Raw genomic sequence first — 17,543 nt, 5'->3', positions numbered from 1 at the left:
AAAAGACACAGTACATCTCTCTCGATAGTAGACTCCTCACGGGCGGGGATCGTGTCTACAACTCCACTGTAGACATTCTCTCTTATTCGCTCCTAAATGCTTAGGAAAATGCCCCGCACAGAGCATGAGCCCAATAAGTACCATTGTTTGATTAATGCTGGACTTTGTTTTTAAGGTGTATTGAGGAAATCCGATGGCTGGGTTGGCTTAGGTTGTTGCGAACTGGCTATTGTGTTGGAATGTCGACAGGCGTGCAAACAGGTGCGTTTTGTAACTCCTTTCTGAATTAACGTTTGATTGGAGAAAATTGGGGGATGAGTCCAATTCAGTTATTGCCTTATCCTAGCTACCTGTTCAATCTCGAGATTGTTTCTCCCCCGAGGGATCCCCAAATTAAAGCATCCAGACACCATTTCAGGGAACCCTTGGCCCATTCGTCGGGAGCGCCTCAATAGTCTGTTTTGCCCTGGCAGTTGGAAACGGCAGCATGGCCTCTCGTAGAGAGTTCCTTTAAAGAGGCTCCTGAGAAATACCAGCTGTAAAGAAAATCCTAATTCTGCCCCCAAAAGGAAGGACCGTTTTTCAGAAGTGAGTGAGATAGCCAATGAGCCCACTTATTCCCCCTTCCCCGGCCTTTTCCACGGGGTGCCTTATTCCATTCCAGCACCGTGGCCCCTGTTCGTCCCTGGAATAAAGTGCCGTGGCAGGAATGAACTGGGACCGAGCAGAACAGAAGCGGGCGGGTGGCTTCTTCGATTCCTTTGGGCGCTCAAGCAGACGAAAGTATTCGTCGAGCGCTCCAGAGACCTGTCTGAAGAGCTGTGAAGAAGACCCGTCCCTGCCCTTGAGGAGCTGATAATCTAATCGGCAAGACAGGAGAGGCACACAAAATACCCCCAAGGAACAAGATTCCTGGAGCCATGGGCAAGACCGGAGCAAGAGGGATTGGTGGCAAAGGGGGGAAGGTGTGGCCGGTGGAATAGGGAGAGAGAAGTTTCCGAGAGGTATTGCCCAGCTGGATGCTGCCAAGAGTTGGTTTGGGACAGGGATAGTGAGGGAAATTCCATTCTAGGTGCCCTCTTTCTTGGTGGATAACTCCCCTCCGGGATTCCTCCCAGCCCCAAGCTAATATGGGACCCAACAACCTCTACTTTGTTGGGGAAATGGCAACCGTTTTGTAAAGTCCACTGTGGAAAGATGAGAAATTCACTTGAAGAGAGCTCAGTAGCAGGTGGAAATAAGTGATTTTGAGAGAGACGTACGGTGTCTTCCTTTCTTTGACTCGCTTATGAAATTCTTTCCATCGTCGCTGACGAAAGCTTGAGTCCAGAAGGCATTTAGGAAAGTAGGTTTAAATAGGCAAAGAGAAATACCAAATATTTGCCACCTTTCACCCCATTTCTAATCTCCAGGTCACGCAGCAATCATCCCACTTTTGTGCGTGATCGAATGATTTGATGGAAGACTATCTGGAGTGTATCCATAGTGTTTTCATCTTTGAATTCTCTTAGTAAGAATTATTTCCTTGCAGAAGCTAAGGGGATAAGTAGGTTATTTTAAAGAAAATTGGCTAATTGTGTTACAGTCACTATTCAAATGCAGTATTCTCTGACAAGTCAATTCGTTTGTGCAGCACATTCATAAACAATCTTGATTTTTCAGGCGTCTTCAAAGAATGACATTTCAAAAGTTTGCAGAAAAGAATATGAGGTATGCATTTTAACCTAAAAGACTTAGAAACTTTATGCATTCAAATTATGTTGGAATTTTGGTTTTGTAAAGAGTCCAATTATAATTTTGGGGTTCCTAGTTGTGTTGTTCCATATAGAAATAATGCACAGCCATTTGCCTCTTAGAAATTGTTGCATGTTCACCATATTTCAGTTCACAAAAAATGCTTCACTTAGGTGATAAATTAGCCGTACAGCTATTACACTCTGATACCTATTGAAAGTAAGTATTAATTTTACAAAGATAGTGAAAGCTAGATATTCTAAATATCTAAAAGAAAGAGGTTATTGTAAGTGATATATGGAAGTTGGACATTTTTAGTTCAAAAAATTCAATTTTTAAATACCAATACCAGGACTTTGGGGTTGGTACTGTTCTGGAGACCAAAATCAAAGACACATGGAGAAGTGTGCTTTCTCAACTTCCTTCCTGGGACGTGAACGTTAGGAGACCTCTTTTAAAAATCAGTATTCCCTCTCGAGTAAATAAAAGGTGATCAAGTTTGGACTTTTCTCTTTTTTCCATCTACTTCCAAAATAGAGCCCAGATATTTCTCTTTAAAAATGAGAAAGGCTGATATTTCTACTGGCCAGTGTTCCTATGAAAAGATGTACACACTTAAACTGCCAAATGATGTTCATTTCTCATCCATTCGAACATTTGGCCAGTTAAAAAAAAGTCTTTTCCCGAGTCTCCAGAAAGTGTTTTTCAAATTAACGACATCTTTCTTCTATTCTCTTTATTGAGTGTGCTTAGAATAAAGTAAGATTCCTTTCTATTTCCTATATTCTTTACTTTAGAAATGACTGCAATTCAGTTTCTTTTAAAGTGGCTTATTTTAATAATCCCATCTTCTCTGCCACGTTATGTATTATACTGTCTGTCTTCTGTAACTTTTCCTCTTTGCGTATGTTTCCTTCTCTTTTCTGCATTTCTGCCTTGCTCTAGGAAGTCTGCCAGTATGTGTTGATGGAGCACGGGAAAGGGAAAGGTAAGAGCGATTAAAACCTATCTCTGCTAGAACTTCTGAGAATAGCTTGCTCCACCTGGTTGTTTTCCTCTCTTTTCCTCTGGGCCTAAAAAAACATTTTCTAGAATTCCCAAGTACCTTTCACATTTAGATTAACGTTTCACCTTCTAAGCTCTGTTGTGCATTTTGAGACCCTGTTGCCTAATCTCACCGTATTTGGGGCTAGTGTAGGATTTTTTTCTGGGTGGCAGGCTGGCTTCTAAAAGCTATCAGCTTTGGAGGACAGAATTTGGGATTTTTTTTCCAATCCTGCTCTGAAGCTCTTAGCTCTCGTCAGAGATCTGTATCAAGGAAGGCCAGGAGCTCAACTTAAAGACCGTGGGGTGGAGAAAGAAGAATGGTTTTTGCCCCTTCTGCTGTATACCCCAATGTCCTAATGCCAATCGATGGAGGAAATCAAGGAAGTTTCAGGAAATAATAAATTAGAACCTACATCTTAGCCGTGCAGTCTCCACTGGGCTGTGGGGGCTGCCCTCCTTCTGAGAGGCTGTTCCTTCCAAAATAGTGGATTCTGGAGGTTATCTGTTGTCTCCAGGGCCACTGAGTCTCTTGTCACCCTGGCCCTGCTCCCTGAGCCAAGTTTTGGACAGACCCAAGAAAGGGGGAATTTCCCAGGGTGTAGCAGGGGCCTGGAAGCAGAGTTGAAATCAGACAAAGCCTTGGCATGACAGGAAAAGCTGCCAGCACTGGCACCCATACTAGAGGTTAAATCAATCAATCAATCAATCGTATTTATTGAGCGCTTACTGTGTGCAGAGCACTGTACTAAGCGCTTGGGAAGTACAAGTTGGCAACATATAGAGACAGTCCCTACCCAACAGTGGGCTCACAGTCTAAAAGGGGGAGACAGAGAACAAAACCAAACATACTAACAAAATAAAATAAATTGAATAGATATGTACAAGTAAAATAAATAGAGTAATAAATAGGTACAAACATATATACATATATACAGGTGCTGTGGGGAAGGGAAGGAGGTAAGATGTGGGGGACGGAGAGGGGGACGAGGGCCCGGTGGCTCAGACTTCTGTGAGCGATCAGGAGTTGTTGACACCCCCCCGCCCCTAATATGGAATATTTTCTCTAGTAATATAGTGCTTTCGTTCACTGTGTCTCGCTGAGGCCTGCGGACTTTTATTGCGTTGTGACAAATGCTGGACATTTTGCCCAGAAGTAGAATCTTGTGAAGGGCGTTTAGTCAACTTCCAGTTCTTTAGCAGCTTCGGTGTGTGGCCCCGTGCGTTTTCTCCTTCTGCTGCCTGCTTTGGCGTTACCACTATGAGTGAACACTTTGGCCAGGTAATAGGCAAGGGAAGGGTCTGGAGGTTATTCAGCCATTAGTTCTACCTGCAAGTTCCGTAGCGTAGGACAGCGAAGCTCTTAGCTAAATTAATTGAGTTTCTGGATTTTATTTCTCATTTTGCCCTGATCCACTTTACCGAGGAGGAAATGTTCACCATCGATGCAGAGTTACTTAATGAAACATGTGTTATGTGGGAAAGTTATCTTTGGCATGAAACTTTTCCCCTTAAAAATAAAGGATTGAATTCTCTAATGGCCCTGGAGGTTTCTCTGGTAGAGAGTACACAGGCATTTGAAGCCGCCCCAGAAGCGTGAAGTGTCAGGTGTCTAATCACTATGGGAAATGGGAGTGGAAATCAGATCCTTATCGTGGATTAATCCATCTGACTCCTTGATTGTATGAATAATGTCTTTTCCTTCCAGGCTTATTGTGCGATGTATGACCCATGCACTTGTGGGCACAGGATCAGTTACAGACAACTAGTATCGAGGCCGACACAAAAATGTAATACACTTCACGTTGGCATCATAACAGAGCCCTGGCCCTCAGTGAAACTCAGTAAGCCCAGGGATGCAGCTTAAATCTAGTTTAAATCTCACTTGTCCTCTAGGGAGAGGAATTAATTTTAAGACTGTTCCTTAAAAAAAAAAAAGCTTCTAGGCTTATACTGTTCCTTTATTACTTTATTAGTATTTATTACTCTATTTATTTTACTTGTACATATCTATTCTGTTTATTTTATTTTGTTAGTATGTTTGGTTTTGTTCTCTGTCTTCCCCCTTTTTAGACTGTGAGCCCACTGTTGGGAAGGGACCGTCTCTATATGTTGCCAACTTGTACTTCCCAAGCGCTTAGTACAGTGCTCTGCACACAGTAAGTGCTCAATAAATACGATTGATTGATTGATTACAATATTTAGTTCTGGAGTTTTAAGGTAAAAGCTTCTCTGAGCCCGTTCAGAGCCTTGCTATGACTGCAGGGTTGAGCATTCTAGTAATGTCATAGGACTTTGCAAAGTCACTCATTCAGTCAGTCGTGTTTCTTGAGCGCTCACCGTGTGCAAAGCACTGTACTAAGCACTTATAACAATAAAGAGACTGATTTCCTGCCCACAGGGAGCTTACATCAGTGCACTCATTTGTCAGGAGACTTCACATTTCTAGAAGTGAGCATCGTAGTCAGTCGTATTTATTGAGGGCTTACTGTGTGCAGAGCACTGTACTGAGCACTTGGGAGGGTACGGCGTAACAATACAACAGACACGTTCCCTGCCCACAACGAGCTTCCAGTCTAAAGGGGAGTATTGGACATTCCAAACTTGGGAAGGCGAAACGCTGACCGGTTTCTCTTCAGTTCTCTCTGCTGCAACTTAGGTGCGGAGAACCCAAGGTAAAAAGTGGAGCTTCTTCCCAAGCTTCTCCCAAGCCTAAGCCCAAACCTAGCCTTAAATTTCAGGAAGAATGTAGTAACTGTGTTTTCAGAGCATGGATGGGATTTGGGGGGAATGTGCTGATTGTGGGAGGGCCCTTGCAGAATCCGTCATTTAAATGTTGCCTCCAGCTGGAAAAGCCGGGAGCGTTTCAGGTAGTATTCCGGGCGCGTGGGCGCTGGGGTGTTGGTGTCAGGCCTCAACCATGGGATGCCCAGGAATGGGATCTTACAGTTTTCAAGCCCGGCTCGCCTCAGGGGCCACTGAGAGACGGTTTGCCCCAAGGAGGCAAGGAGGTCGTTCATGAGATTTGAATTATACAAGGTGGAGGTCAGAGCTTGAATTTGATACTGTTAAAAAAGTCTGTTTCAAAATGGAAGTAAAGTGGCTTTTTTTACTTTAAGGGTATTTGTTAAGCGCTTCCTATCTGCCCGGCACTGGGGTAGATACAGGCTAATCAGGTTGGACAAAGTCCCTGTCCCACATGGGGTTCACACTCTTGATCCCCATTTTACAGATGAAGTTAAGCGACTTTTTTTGTTGTTTCTTTTATAATAATAATGATGGCATTTATGAAGTGCTTACTATAATCATAATAATAATAATGGTATTTGTTAAGTGCTTACTATGTGCAAAGCACTGTTCTAAGCACTGGGGAGTTTACAAGGTGATCAGGTTGTCCCACGGGGGGCTCACAGTCTTAATCCCCATTTTTTTACAGATGAGGTAACTGAGGACCAGAGAAGTTAAGTGAGCGTGGCTCAGTGGGAAAGAGCATGGGCTTTGGAGTCAGAGCTCATGGGTTCAAATCCTGGCTCCGCCACTTGTCAGCTGTGTGACTTTGGGGAAGTCACTTAACTTCTCTGTGCCTCAGTTCCCTCATCTGTAAAATGGGGATGAAGACTGTGAGCCCCACGTGGGACAACCTCATCACCTTGTATCCCCCCAGCGCTTAGAACAGTGCTTTGCACATAGTAAGCACTTAATAAATGCCATTATTATTATTATTATTATTATTATTATTATTGCCCAAAGTCACACAGCTGACAAGTGGCGGAGCCGGGATTTGAACCCCTGACCTCTTTCCACTGAGCCACGCTGCTTTATGGTATTTGTTAAGCACTTACTATGTACCAGGCACTGTACTAAGCGCTGGGGTTGATACAGGGCCATCAGGTTGGACACAGTCATGGGGCTCCCGGTCTTAATCCCCATTTTCCAGATGAGGTAGCTGAGGCCCAGAGAAGTGAAGTGACTTGCCTAAGGTCACCTAGCAGATAAGTGGCAGAGCTGGGATTAGAACCCAGTCCCTCTGACTCCCAGATTTGGGCTTTATCCACGAGGCCATGTTGCCTCTCTAAGCATCAGAGCATCCTCTTTATCTGCCAGCCACTAGAGTAACTTTTTATGCGGTCCATGATCTCCCCCTTTTTTCCCCTCAAATTCCAACAGGATCAGAGGGAATTATTTCGACTGGGCTTGCAAAGTCTCAAGCTGTTAAGCTCGTCGCAGAGTATCATAGCTCTAAGTTTTCCCCAAATATAAGTGATCTTTTTCACGTCCCTGTTGGTCCTTCTCGCGCTTTCGCTTTCCTGGTGGTCTTTGTGTGTCGTCTTTGCCTTCTTGCTCAGCTCATCCTTTTTCCTCCTCCTCAGAGGCTCAGTGCTGTGCTGAACTCTCTGCACTTGTACCTAGGACATTCATGCACTCACTTGGCTCCGGTTGCCTCCCAAATCCACATTCATTCATTCATTCAATTGTATTTATTGAGCGCTTACTGTGTGCAGAGCACTGTACTAATCAATCAATCAATCGTATTTATTGAGCCCTTACTGTGTGCAGAGCACTGTACTAAGCGCTTGGGAAGTCCAAGTTGGCAACATCTAGAGACGGTCCCTACCCAACAGTGGGCTCAGAGTCTAGAAGGGGGAGACAGAGAACAAAACAAAACATATTAACAAAATAAAATAAATAGAATAAACATGTTCAAATAAAATAAATAACTGTAACCACTCTCTCACCACTCCAGTCCCATATTCCTCGCTGCGTGCGGGGGTATCTCTAGGTGGCTGGTTGGCTGACACTTGCACCTAAGCATGCCTTCAGTTGAACTTCTACCTTGCCATCCAAATTCTCTTCCCCACCCAATTTCTCCACTAGAAAAAAAAAATTAAAAAAAAAGTCATGGTACTTTTTTTTTTAAAATAATGATGGCGTTTATTAAGCGCTTACTATGTGCAAACCACTGTTCTAACCACTGGGGAAGTTACAAGGTAATCAGGTTGTCCCACGGGGGGCTCACAGTCTTAATCCCCATTTTACAGATGAGGGAACCGAGGCACAGAGAAGTAAAATGACTTGCCCAAAGTCACACAGCCGACAATTGGCGGAGCCGGGATTTGAACCCGTGACCTGTGACTCCAAAGCCCGGGCTCTTTCCACTGAGCCACGCTGCTTCTCTGCTAAGTGCTTACTACATGCTAGGCACTGCTGTAAACTCTGGGGTCGATACAAGTTAATCAGGTTGGACACAGTCCCTGTCCCATGGGGGCTCACATCTTAATTCCCATTTTATAGATGAGGGGATGAGGGGAACTCCTCATCCTGGGCTTCAAGACTCTCCATCCCCTCGCCCCCTCCTACCTCACCTCCCTTCTCTCCTTCTCCAGCCCAGCCCGCACCGTCCGCTCCTCCGCCGCTAATCTCCTCCCCGTACCTCGCTCTCTCCTGTCCCGCCATCGACCCCCGGCCCACGTCATCCCCCGGGCCTGGAATGCTCCCATTCCCTCTGCCCATCCGCCAAGCTAGCTCTCTTCCTCCCTTCAAGGCCCTGCTGAGAGCTCACCTCCTCCAGGAGGCCTTCCCAGACTGAGCCCCTTCCTTCCTCTCCCCCTCGTCCCCCTCTCCGTCCCCCCCATCTTACCTCCTTCCCTTCCCCACAGCACCTGTATATATGTATATATGTTTGTACATATTTATTACTCTATTTATTTATTTATTTTATTTGTACATATCTATTCTATTTATTTTATTTTGTTAGTATGTTTGGTTTTGTTCTCTGTCTCCCCCTTTTAGACCGTGAGCCCACTGTTGGGTAGGGACTGCCTCTATATGTTGCCAATTTGTACTTCCCAAGTGCTTAGTACAGTGCTCTGCACATAGTAAGCGCTCAATAAATACGATTGATGATGATGATGATGATGATTGAGGCACAGAGAGATGAAGTGACTTGCCCAAGACCTTACAGCAGATACCCGGCAAAGCCGGGATTAGAATCCAGGTCCTTCTGGCTCTCAGGCCCGTGCTGTATAATAATAATAATAATAATAATAATGGCATTTGTTAAGTGCTTACTATGTGCAAAGCACTGTTCTAAGTACTGGGGGTGATACAACGTGATCAGGTTGTCCCACGTGGGCTCACAGTCTTAATCCCCATTTTGCAGCTGAGGTAACTGAGGCTCCGAGAAGTGAAGTGACTTGCCCAAGGTCACACAGCAGACATGTGGCAGAGCCGGGATTCGAACCCATGACCTCTGACTCCCAAGCCCGGACTCTTTCCACTGAGCCACGCTGCTTCCATATGGCTGTATCCACTAAGCCATATGGAATGGTGAAGGGGGTAGATCCCGGGAAGTTGGACGAGAACCTCAAAGCTTAAAGTTGCAGAGTTCTCAGGGTTGGTGACGGAAGTGGGAATAATAATCTCTAAATTACCTCGTATAGACGGTGTGGTTTGGAGCCGGCAGGGACACCAAGAAGGACAGGTTCCAGGCCAGAACTGTAACAACGGAGAGGAAGGGGGGAAACTGAGGAAAAAATACGGAGAAAGAAATGACTGGATTTAGCCACAGATCAGCTGTGGAGCTGAAAGGGTGACCTGGGTCAAAGGTTGAGAGCCAGGGAAACTGGAAAAGAGTAATGAATGGTAATGACAGTAGTGAGAAGTGGCATATAATAATAATAATAATAATAATAATGGCCTTTATTAAGCGCTTACTATGTGCAAAGCACTGTTCTAAGAGCTGGGGGGGATACAAGGTGATCAGGTTGTCCCACGTGGGGCTCACAATCTTCATCCCCATTTTACAGATGAAGTAATTGAGGCCCAGAGAAGTGAAGTGACTTGCCCAAAGTCCCACAGCTGACAATTGGCGGAGCCGGGATTTGAACCCCTCACCTCTGACTCCCAAGCCCGGGCTCTTTCCACTGAGCCACGCTGCTCGTGTGGGCAGAGAATGTGTCTGTTCACTGTTCTGGTGCACACTAAGTACGTACAACACGTACAATACAATAAATACGATTAAATGAACGGGTGACCTTGGACTAGTCCCTTAACTTCTCTGTGCCTCAGTTCCCTCATCTGTAAAATGGGAATTAAGACTGTGAGTCCCGTGTGGGACATGGACCTGAGTAGCTTGGGTCTACCCCAGCGCTTACAACAGTGCTTGACGCATAATAGGAGCTTAGCAAACACCCTCCTTCAAAACATTCATTCATTCATATTTACTGAGCACTTACTGTGTGCAGAGCACTGTACTAAGCGCTTGGGAAGTACAAGTCGGCAACATAGAGAGGCGGTCCCGGCCCAACAACGGGCTCACAGTCTATCCCAGCCTCTTTGCCTGCAGTAAGACGTCCCAGATTAACTAATCGATAAATTATTCTACTTTTTATTTATGATTGTCCCATCGCTCTCACTGAACTATACGCCCTTCAGAGGTAGTGCAATACCTCGTTCTTCTTTTTAACACGCCCAACAACTAGTAGAGCGGTCTGACTGTGCTAGACCCCCAGAGTTTAGAGGCACTGATGATGACGATGGTGCTTTGTTCTAATAGTTCACCCTGCAACTTCTTCTCTCCCTTCTTCCTTCCTTCCTTCTTCCTTCGTCAGTCCCGTACCTCACTTTCTTTCAGCAAGGTGGGTGAAAGCACAATAATAATAATAATTATGGGACTTGTTAAGCGCTTACCGTGTGCCAGGCACTGTTCTAAGCGCCGGGGTAGGTACAAGTCAGGTTCATCGGGTTGGACACAGACCCCGTCGCACGTGGGGCTCACGCTGAAAATTCCCATAAGGGAAAACCGGGCATTTCCGCAAGAGGCTATGGGCTCCGTGGACAGGTGAGGTTCAACGCGAAGGTGGATCGAGGGCCGGGGGAGAATCAGATCCGTCGGAGCGTCCTGCCGTTACCTGCAGCTGATGAGCTCCAAAAAGAGCGAAACCATCGAGGTCCTGCAGTACTGGCGAAAGGAGCTTTAGGGGGACTTTCTATTTGTTGCAGTCGACTGGTAATTCAAGTCTGAGGTAGGGTTGCGATGCCGAATTCTTTCAGGTTGGATAAAGTACTCCTTATTTCCGCCACTAGACCGTAAGCTCATTGCGGGTGGGGAATGCGGCTGCCAGTTCCGTTATATTGTACTCTCCTGGGGTTTAGTACAGTGCTCTGCACGTAGTAAGCGCTCAGTAAATGTGTCTGTTATATTGTACCCTCTCAAGTGCTCAGTTCATTGCTCTGCACACGGTAAGCGCTCAATAAATATGATCGGCTGACTGACTAAATTCAGTTGATTGTGCCAAAAAGCCATCTGAAACTGAGCAGGTATGCTCAGGGTCTGTGGGGCAAGGACTGTGACCTTTCAGGTTCTTTGTAATCAAGATCCAGGCGTAATTGTGATGCCGGATTTCACACTCCCCCACCGCTAGATAATCTCCACATCTTCTCCGCATGAAAAAAAGGGTCTATTTTTGTTTGCAGGGAATGTGTCTGCTAATTCTCTTGTATCGTAGTCTCCCAAGCAATTAGTACAGTGCTCCGCTCATAGTAAGCGCTCAGTAAATACCTTTGGTTGATTGATTGTGCCTCGGGGTGCCAGTTGCTTCCAGGTGATAATCCATCCTGAAGTGGTAATGGAAAAATCTTAGTTAGAGTGGGATTTCAAGCTTGGTGACAGGTTGTCTGCTCAAAGCCACCCTTACCAGGAACCCAGGCCCTCCCAAGCGATCCGGGGGCTACTTAGGCCTGACAAGTAGCAAGGCACCAGCATAATGAAGAGTTCACTTTTTACCATATGGAGTTCAAGCGCTTAGTACAGTACTCTGCACACAGTAAGCGCTCAATAAATGCGATTGAATGAATGAATGAACATGTGGGCAGACCAGAAGTGTGGACATATTGTGGAGGCAGGAGGAAAATCAATCAGTCAATCAGTCGTATTTATTGAGCGCTTACTGTGTGCAGAGCACTGTACTAAGCGCTTGGGAAGTACAAGTTGGCAACATATAGAGACAGTCCCTACCCAACAGTGGGCTCACAGTCTAAAAGGGGGAGACAGAGAACAAAACCATACATACTAACAAAATAAAATAAATAGAATAGATATGCTCAAGCAAAATAAATAAATAAATAGAGTAATAAATATGTACAAACATATATACATATATACAGGTGCTGTGGGGAAGGGAAGAAGGTAAGATGGGGGGATGGAGAGGGGGACGAGGGGGAGAGGAAGAAAAATCAAGATTGTAAGACAGTTGAGAGACCGGTTGGAACTGGAGAAGGTAGATTTGGGAGCCATCCCAGCGCTTAGAACAGTGCTTTGCGTGTAATAAGTGCTTAACAAATACCATTATTATTATTATCTGCAGTGTAGATGCCTTCTAATGTCTTTCATGACTTCTCCGTGATTAAAGCATATTCAGAGAACACCAACTTGGCTCAGTAGCTTGAAATTACCTTCAGCGAATACCTTCCGGAGCCTAATTCTGTTGCTCTTTAAAAAACTTGTCTCGTGCAACTGAACTCTGAGACCACAGACCAGATCAGTTTGCGAGCCAGGCAAATAGCGCGATGAGCGTTACTCTGAAAAGTTAGTAAAGGTTTTAAAATGATGCGAGAGACCTCTCAGAGGTACAGTGCTTAGAACAGTGCTTTGCATATAGTAAGCACTTAATAAATGCCATTATTATTGTTATTATTACATGTTTATGAGCATAGCTTGTGATGTTTTAATACGCCTGAACTTTGGGGATACCATTCAAGTTGTCATTTTGTTTCAATTTGTGACATTTTGATTCTTTTTTTTTCCATTTTGGTTCTTTAATAGCACTCGGTCTTTCTGCCTTCCTTTCGGTTGCTGTTGTTTCCAAACCCCAACCTCTCATGAAATGGTTCTGTGATAGTCAAGTGACGTTTTCTAGAAATCTGGGCCCAAGAATCTGCTGTTTTAGTTTATTCTTCCCAATCAAAAACCTGCTCCTGCTGTCTGACTCATCTCCAGTGATTCTGCAAGAAATAACTGGAAGTGACTATCTGCTCGATGGGGGAAAAACGTAACCCTAATGGCACCCAGAGAAAATCTAGCGGGAGGGGTCGACGTGTGTCATTCAATAAGTCTTTCTCGAGAGCGTATTGATGAAAAACATGTATTCTAGAAATCCTGGGGCTTCTCCCTTCTTTGTGGCTCTCTTTCTTTCTGCCCGGTTATGGACTGTATGCTAAGCATCTCTAAATTTCCGCAGATATCCTTGGGCTTGATTATCTTCTTTAACAGTCTCCAGCAGCAGCATTTATGAAGTTCAATCATGCAAACTCAATTGGGAGACTAGACTGTGATTCCCTTGAAATAGCTGCATTTCTACTGCCTCTTTCAGATCAGTTTTCAGTGTTGTGACTATGGAGAATTAGGGTGAATCTGGTTTTTTTTTTTTTTTTTGGGTTGTTAACGGTTTTCACATTAAGGGTAGACTCAAGATGTTGTGAGAAAGTGTGGCATTTACTTGGGGAATTCCCTTCTATTTCCAAATTAATTACTGGATGTTTATTTTTATTCACAGAATGCTCTTTTCAGTTGCATTAACAGAAATGAAAGTAAGTATGTTGTTGTTAATTCAAAAGCAAATAACAGCTGAAATAAACACTTCAGAAGAAAGCATTTGTCGGGGCCCTAACTTCACCCTGGGTGTGAGTTGGAATTGGATCATCAAAATGAATTTGGAATCCTCACCATTTATATGAATGTGCCCCGAGATTTATGTGGGCCTTGTTCTATCTCAACAGTTTGGGATTTCTAGCTAATGAATCTTGTATCTACCCCAGCGCTTAGAACAGTGCTTTGCACATAGTAAGCGCTTAAGAAATACCAACGTTGTTGTTATTATTAATGAGGGAACGTGGTGAGAATTGGAATTAAGACTGGAGAAAGCCATGTTTCCTTGGTAGCTTCCCAGTCTGGGGGAGGCCATTAATCACTTTTGTATTCCGGGGTTGGCAGGGGAAGGATGGAGAGGTGGAGGAGAGGAAGAGGGGACAGAGGTAGGAACCTGAATTTTGATCCTGAAGCAACAAGTAAAATAAATATTACACTTTTATCTGCCCCTCAACTCCCAAATAAAGCTGTCTGAGGGAAGGCATCTAGTCAGCTGGAAGTGACCTTCAGGTCACCCAGTTAATCCATGGAATCAGAACATGCAGGATCCCTGAGACCGCTTTATTTGGGAGTTGAGGGGCAGAGACAATATTTATTTATTATATTTATTTATTATTAGTATTATTAGTAATATTTATTTTACTTGTTTTTTGGGCACAGAGGCCCACTTTCCCAATCGACTGGGTAGGTGGGAATTAAGTGCCCATGACTTGCTGCAGGATGGTGAGAGTAGAGAGGAGAGTGGGTGGGTAAGAGGGAGAAGGGATCAGTAGAGATTATGACACGAATCAGCGTGGGAGTAATTCATTCATTCATTAGATCATATTTATTGAGCAGTTACTGTGTGCAGAGCACTGTATTAAGAGCTTGGGAGAGTACAGTATAACAATCAACAGACACACTCCCTGCCCACAACGAGCTTACAGTCTAGAGGGGAAGACAGCCATTAATATATACATAAATAAATGACAGATATGTACGTAATTCATTAATCAATCAATCAGTCGTATTTATTGAGCGCTTACTGTGTGGAGAGCACTGTACTAAGTGCTTGGGAAGTACAAGTTGGCAACATATAGAGACAGTTCCCTACCCAGCAGCGGGCTCACAGTCTAGAAGGGGGAGACAGAGAACAAAACCAAACATACTAACAAAATAAAATAAATACAATAGATATGTACAAGTAAAATAAATAGAGTAATAAATATGTACAAACATATATACATATATACAGGTGCTGTGGGGAAGGGAAGAACATGTGCATAGAACATGAGACTCACTAGGTCTGTAGGGATACCACACTCCATCATCATCATCAATCGTATTTATTGAGCGCTTACCGTGTGCAGAGCACTGTACTAAGCGCTTAAGCACTCCATGAGCCTCCTGTAAAGCAGGGACTTGTGTTCAACCTGATTAACACGTATTTACCCCAGCGCTTAGAACGGTGTTTGACACGTAGTAAAAACTTAACAAATACCATTTAAAAAAAAAGACCAAATCCTCTTAGTGTTAGTATTATGTGTGGTTGGTTTTTTTTTCTTTTTTTTCCTTTTCTTGACTATCCCATGCAACAACAGTCTTTAAAAATCAGCAAGGTTTTGGGCTTTCCTAAGATTTTCCACCCAACCTAACATGGAGTTGTCTGGACAGGACAGTAGGACAGTAAAGGCAGAGTACGGCATTTTATTAGTTTTATTTTCATCATTTCAAAAGGTCTTCATTTATTATCTGAAGAACATCCCCCGATTGAGAAAGTGGGGAAAGTAAGAATACTTGCCCCAGTATCTGCTGGGGATGAGGAATCAACCTGGGGATTGTTGGGTGCAGTACAGATACTCAACAACAATCAACAGTGGTATTTATTGAGCGCTTATGGTGTGCAGAGTACTGTACTAAGTGCTTGGGAGAGTAAAATACAACAGAATCAGCAGACATGTTCCCTGCCCGTGGCGAGCTTAAGTATTTCATCAATCATCAATCGTATTTATTGAGCGCTTACTGTGTGCAGAGCACTGTACTAAGCGCTCAAGTATTTAATACAAATATGCCTTTTACAGATGTAGAAATTGAGGCACACTCATTTATGACGTGGTTCGGTTCCAGACTGGGGAATGTCGTCCTGTTTCTACCACCCCAGGCCTGCGTGGTCTCTGAAGTTCACCGGCCTGCAGGGTCGTTATCAATTTCGGACTGATGGGCTTTTAACTCCAATTTAATTCGTTTTTTTTTCCCCCCCAGTGGGCTCGGTCTGTTGCAGTTACGCCGGCCGTCACACCAACTGCCGGGAATACTGCCAGGCGATTTTCCGAACCGACTCGTCTCCCGGCCCATCCCAGATCAAAGCGGTTGAAAACTATTGCGCGTCCATCAGCCCTCAGTTAATACACTGCGTGCACAACTACACGCAGTCCTACCCGATGAGGAACCCATCAGATAGTAAGTAAGAGGAAAGTGCTGGGTTTGACTTCAGAATTTGAGAGAAATTCTCTATCTGTGAGAGAGAAATGTGTCTTTTACCTTATTTGCTTGTACAGTACTTTGCACTCAGCAGGTACTTAATAATTACCGTCAAATGAATAGCGGATAGAGGATGGACCTGGGTTCTAACTCCGGCTCCACCCGTACCTGCCGTGTAACCTTAGGCAAGTCATTTCACTTCTTTGTGACTCAGTTGCCTCATCTATAAAATGGGGATTAAGACTCTGAGCCCCATGTGGGGCAGGGACCGTGTCCAACCCCATTACCTTGTATCTATCCCAGGGCTTAGTACAGTACCTGGCACGGAGTAAGCACTTAACAAATGCCCCAATTATTATTATAATAATAGTAATGATGGCATTTGTTAAGCGCTTACTATGTGCAAAGCACTGTTCTAAGCGCTGGATTATTATCATAACTGAAGTCTGTGTAACATTTGGACCAGTTGATCAATATTATTCTGTCAGGCTTCAAGTCAAGCGATCAGTGGTATTTACTGAGCATTTACTGTGTGCAGAGCACTGTACTAAGTGCTTGGGAGAATCAGTATAACAATAATTTCATTCAATCATATTTATTGAGCCCTTACTGTGTGCAGAGCACTGTGCGAAGAGCTTGGGAAGTACAAGTTGGCAACATAGAGAGACAGTCCCTACCCAACAACAGGCCCACAGTCTAGAAGGGGGAGACAATAAATGGACACATTACTTGTCCACAGTGAGCTTACAGTCTAGAGGGGGGACAGACATTAATAGATATAAATAAATGACAGATGCGTACATAAGTGCTGTGCATCTGGAAGAGGGGATGAATAAAGGGAGCAAGGCAGGGCGACGGAGAAGGGAGTGGGAGAAGAGGAAAGGAGGTCTCTTGGGGGAGATGTGGCTTTAGTAAGGCTTTGAATTGGGGGAGAGCAATTGTCTGTTGGATATGAGGAGGGAGGGCATTCCCGGCCAGAGGTGGGAAGCGTTTAGTACAGTGCTCTGTACACAGTAAGCGCTCAGTAAATACGATTGAATGAATATGGGCAAGAGGTCGGCAGTGAGATAGACGAGATCGAGGAACAGCGGGAAGGTAAGAGGGAGGGCTGCGGTCTGCCGGGTTCCCGTTGAGGTATTTGGTTCTGTGCTTTTGAAAACGTAGGCCTATACTGCTGTGACAGAGCCGAGGACTTGGCTTGCCAGAACGCCTGCAGGAGAATTTTGATGTCGATGAAGAGCGAGCTGGAAATTGTCGATGGCCTGATTGAGGGCTGCAAGACGATGCCCCTGCCTCAGGACCCGCTGTGGCAGTGCTTCCTCGAGAGTTCCAGATCTGTCCACCCGGGCGTCACGGTGCACCCCCCTCCCTCCACAGGCCTCGACGGCGCCAAGCTGCACTGTTGTTCTAAAGCAAACACATCCACGTGTAGGTAGGTGTCTTTTTTCCCCTTTACCGAGGCAGTGAAACACAAAATAACCCAGTGGAGTATCTCCTCCTATTCATTCCGTCGTGTTTCGTTTCATCGTATTTATTGAGCGCTTACTGTGTGCAAAACACCGTACTTAACACTTGGTTATAACAATAGGGGTTAACTGCCAGAAGGAGATTGGGGGTGGCACTTTTTTGGACCCTCCTCCAGTGTCGGGGCATAGCTATG

The 17,543-nt window shown here is 44.6% G+C and overlaps 1 protein-coding gene across 2 annotated transcripts in view; it reads left to right on the top strand.

The window, feature by feature from the left end:
* RECK (reversion inducing cysteine rich protein with kazal motifs) overlaps positions 1-17,543 on the top strand; it is an 82,193-nt gene that overhangs the window by 22,433 nt on the left and 42,217 nt on the right. Inside the window, exons 5-9 of one of the 2 annotated variants that reach the window (XM_038770416.1) lie at positions 176-261; positions 1,663-1,710; positions 13,332-13,365; positions 15,665-15,862; positions 17,048-17,315. In XM_038770416.1, coding sequence (XP_038626344.1) covers positions 176-261; positions 1,663-1,710; positions 13,332-13,365; positions 15,665-15,862; positions 17,048-17,315 — 634 coding nt within the window. Of the gene's footprint in view, positions 1-175; positions 262-1,662; positions 1,711-2,679; positions 2,723-13,331; positions 13,366-15,664; positions 15,863-17,047; positions 17,316-17,543 lie in introns of those variants that run through there. The other variant, XM_038770417.1, reaches the window with a different exon arrangement.

Source organism: Tachyglossus aculeatus, chromosome X3 (genome assembly GCF_015852505.1).
Source record: "Tachyglossus aculeatus isolate mTacAcu1 chromosome X3, mTacAcu1.pri, whole genome shotgun sequence".
Taxonomy (NCBI): Eukaryota; Metazoa; Chordata; class Mammalia; order Monotremata; family Tachyglossidae; genus Tachyglossus; species Tachyglossus aculeatus.
Note: the sequence above shows the minus strand (reverse complement) of the source record. Positions and strands in the feature narration are given on the sequence as shown.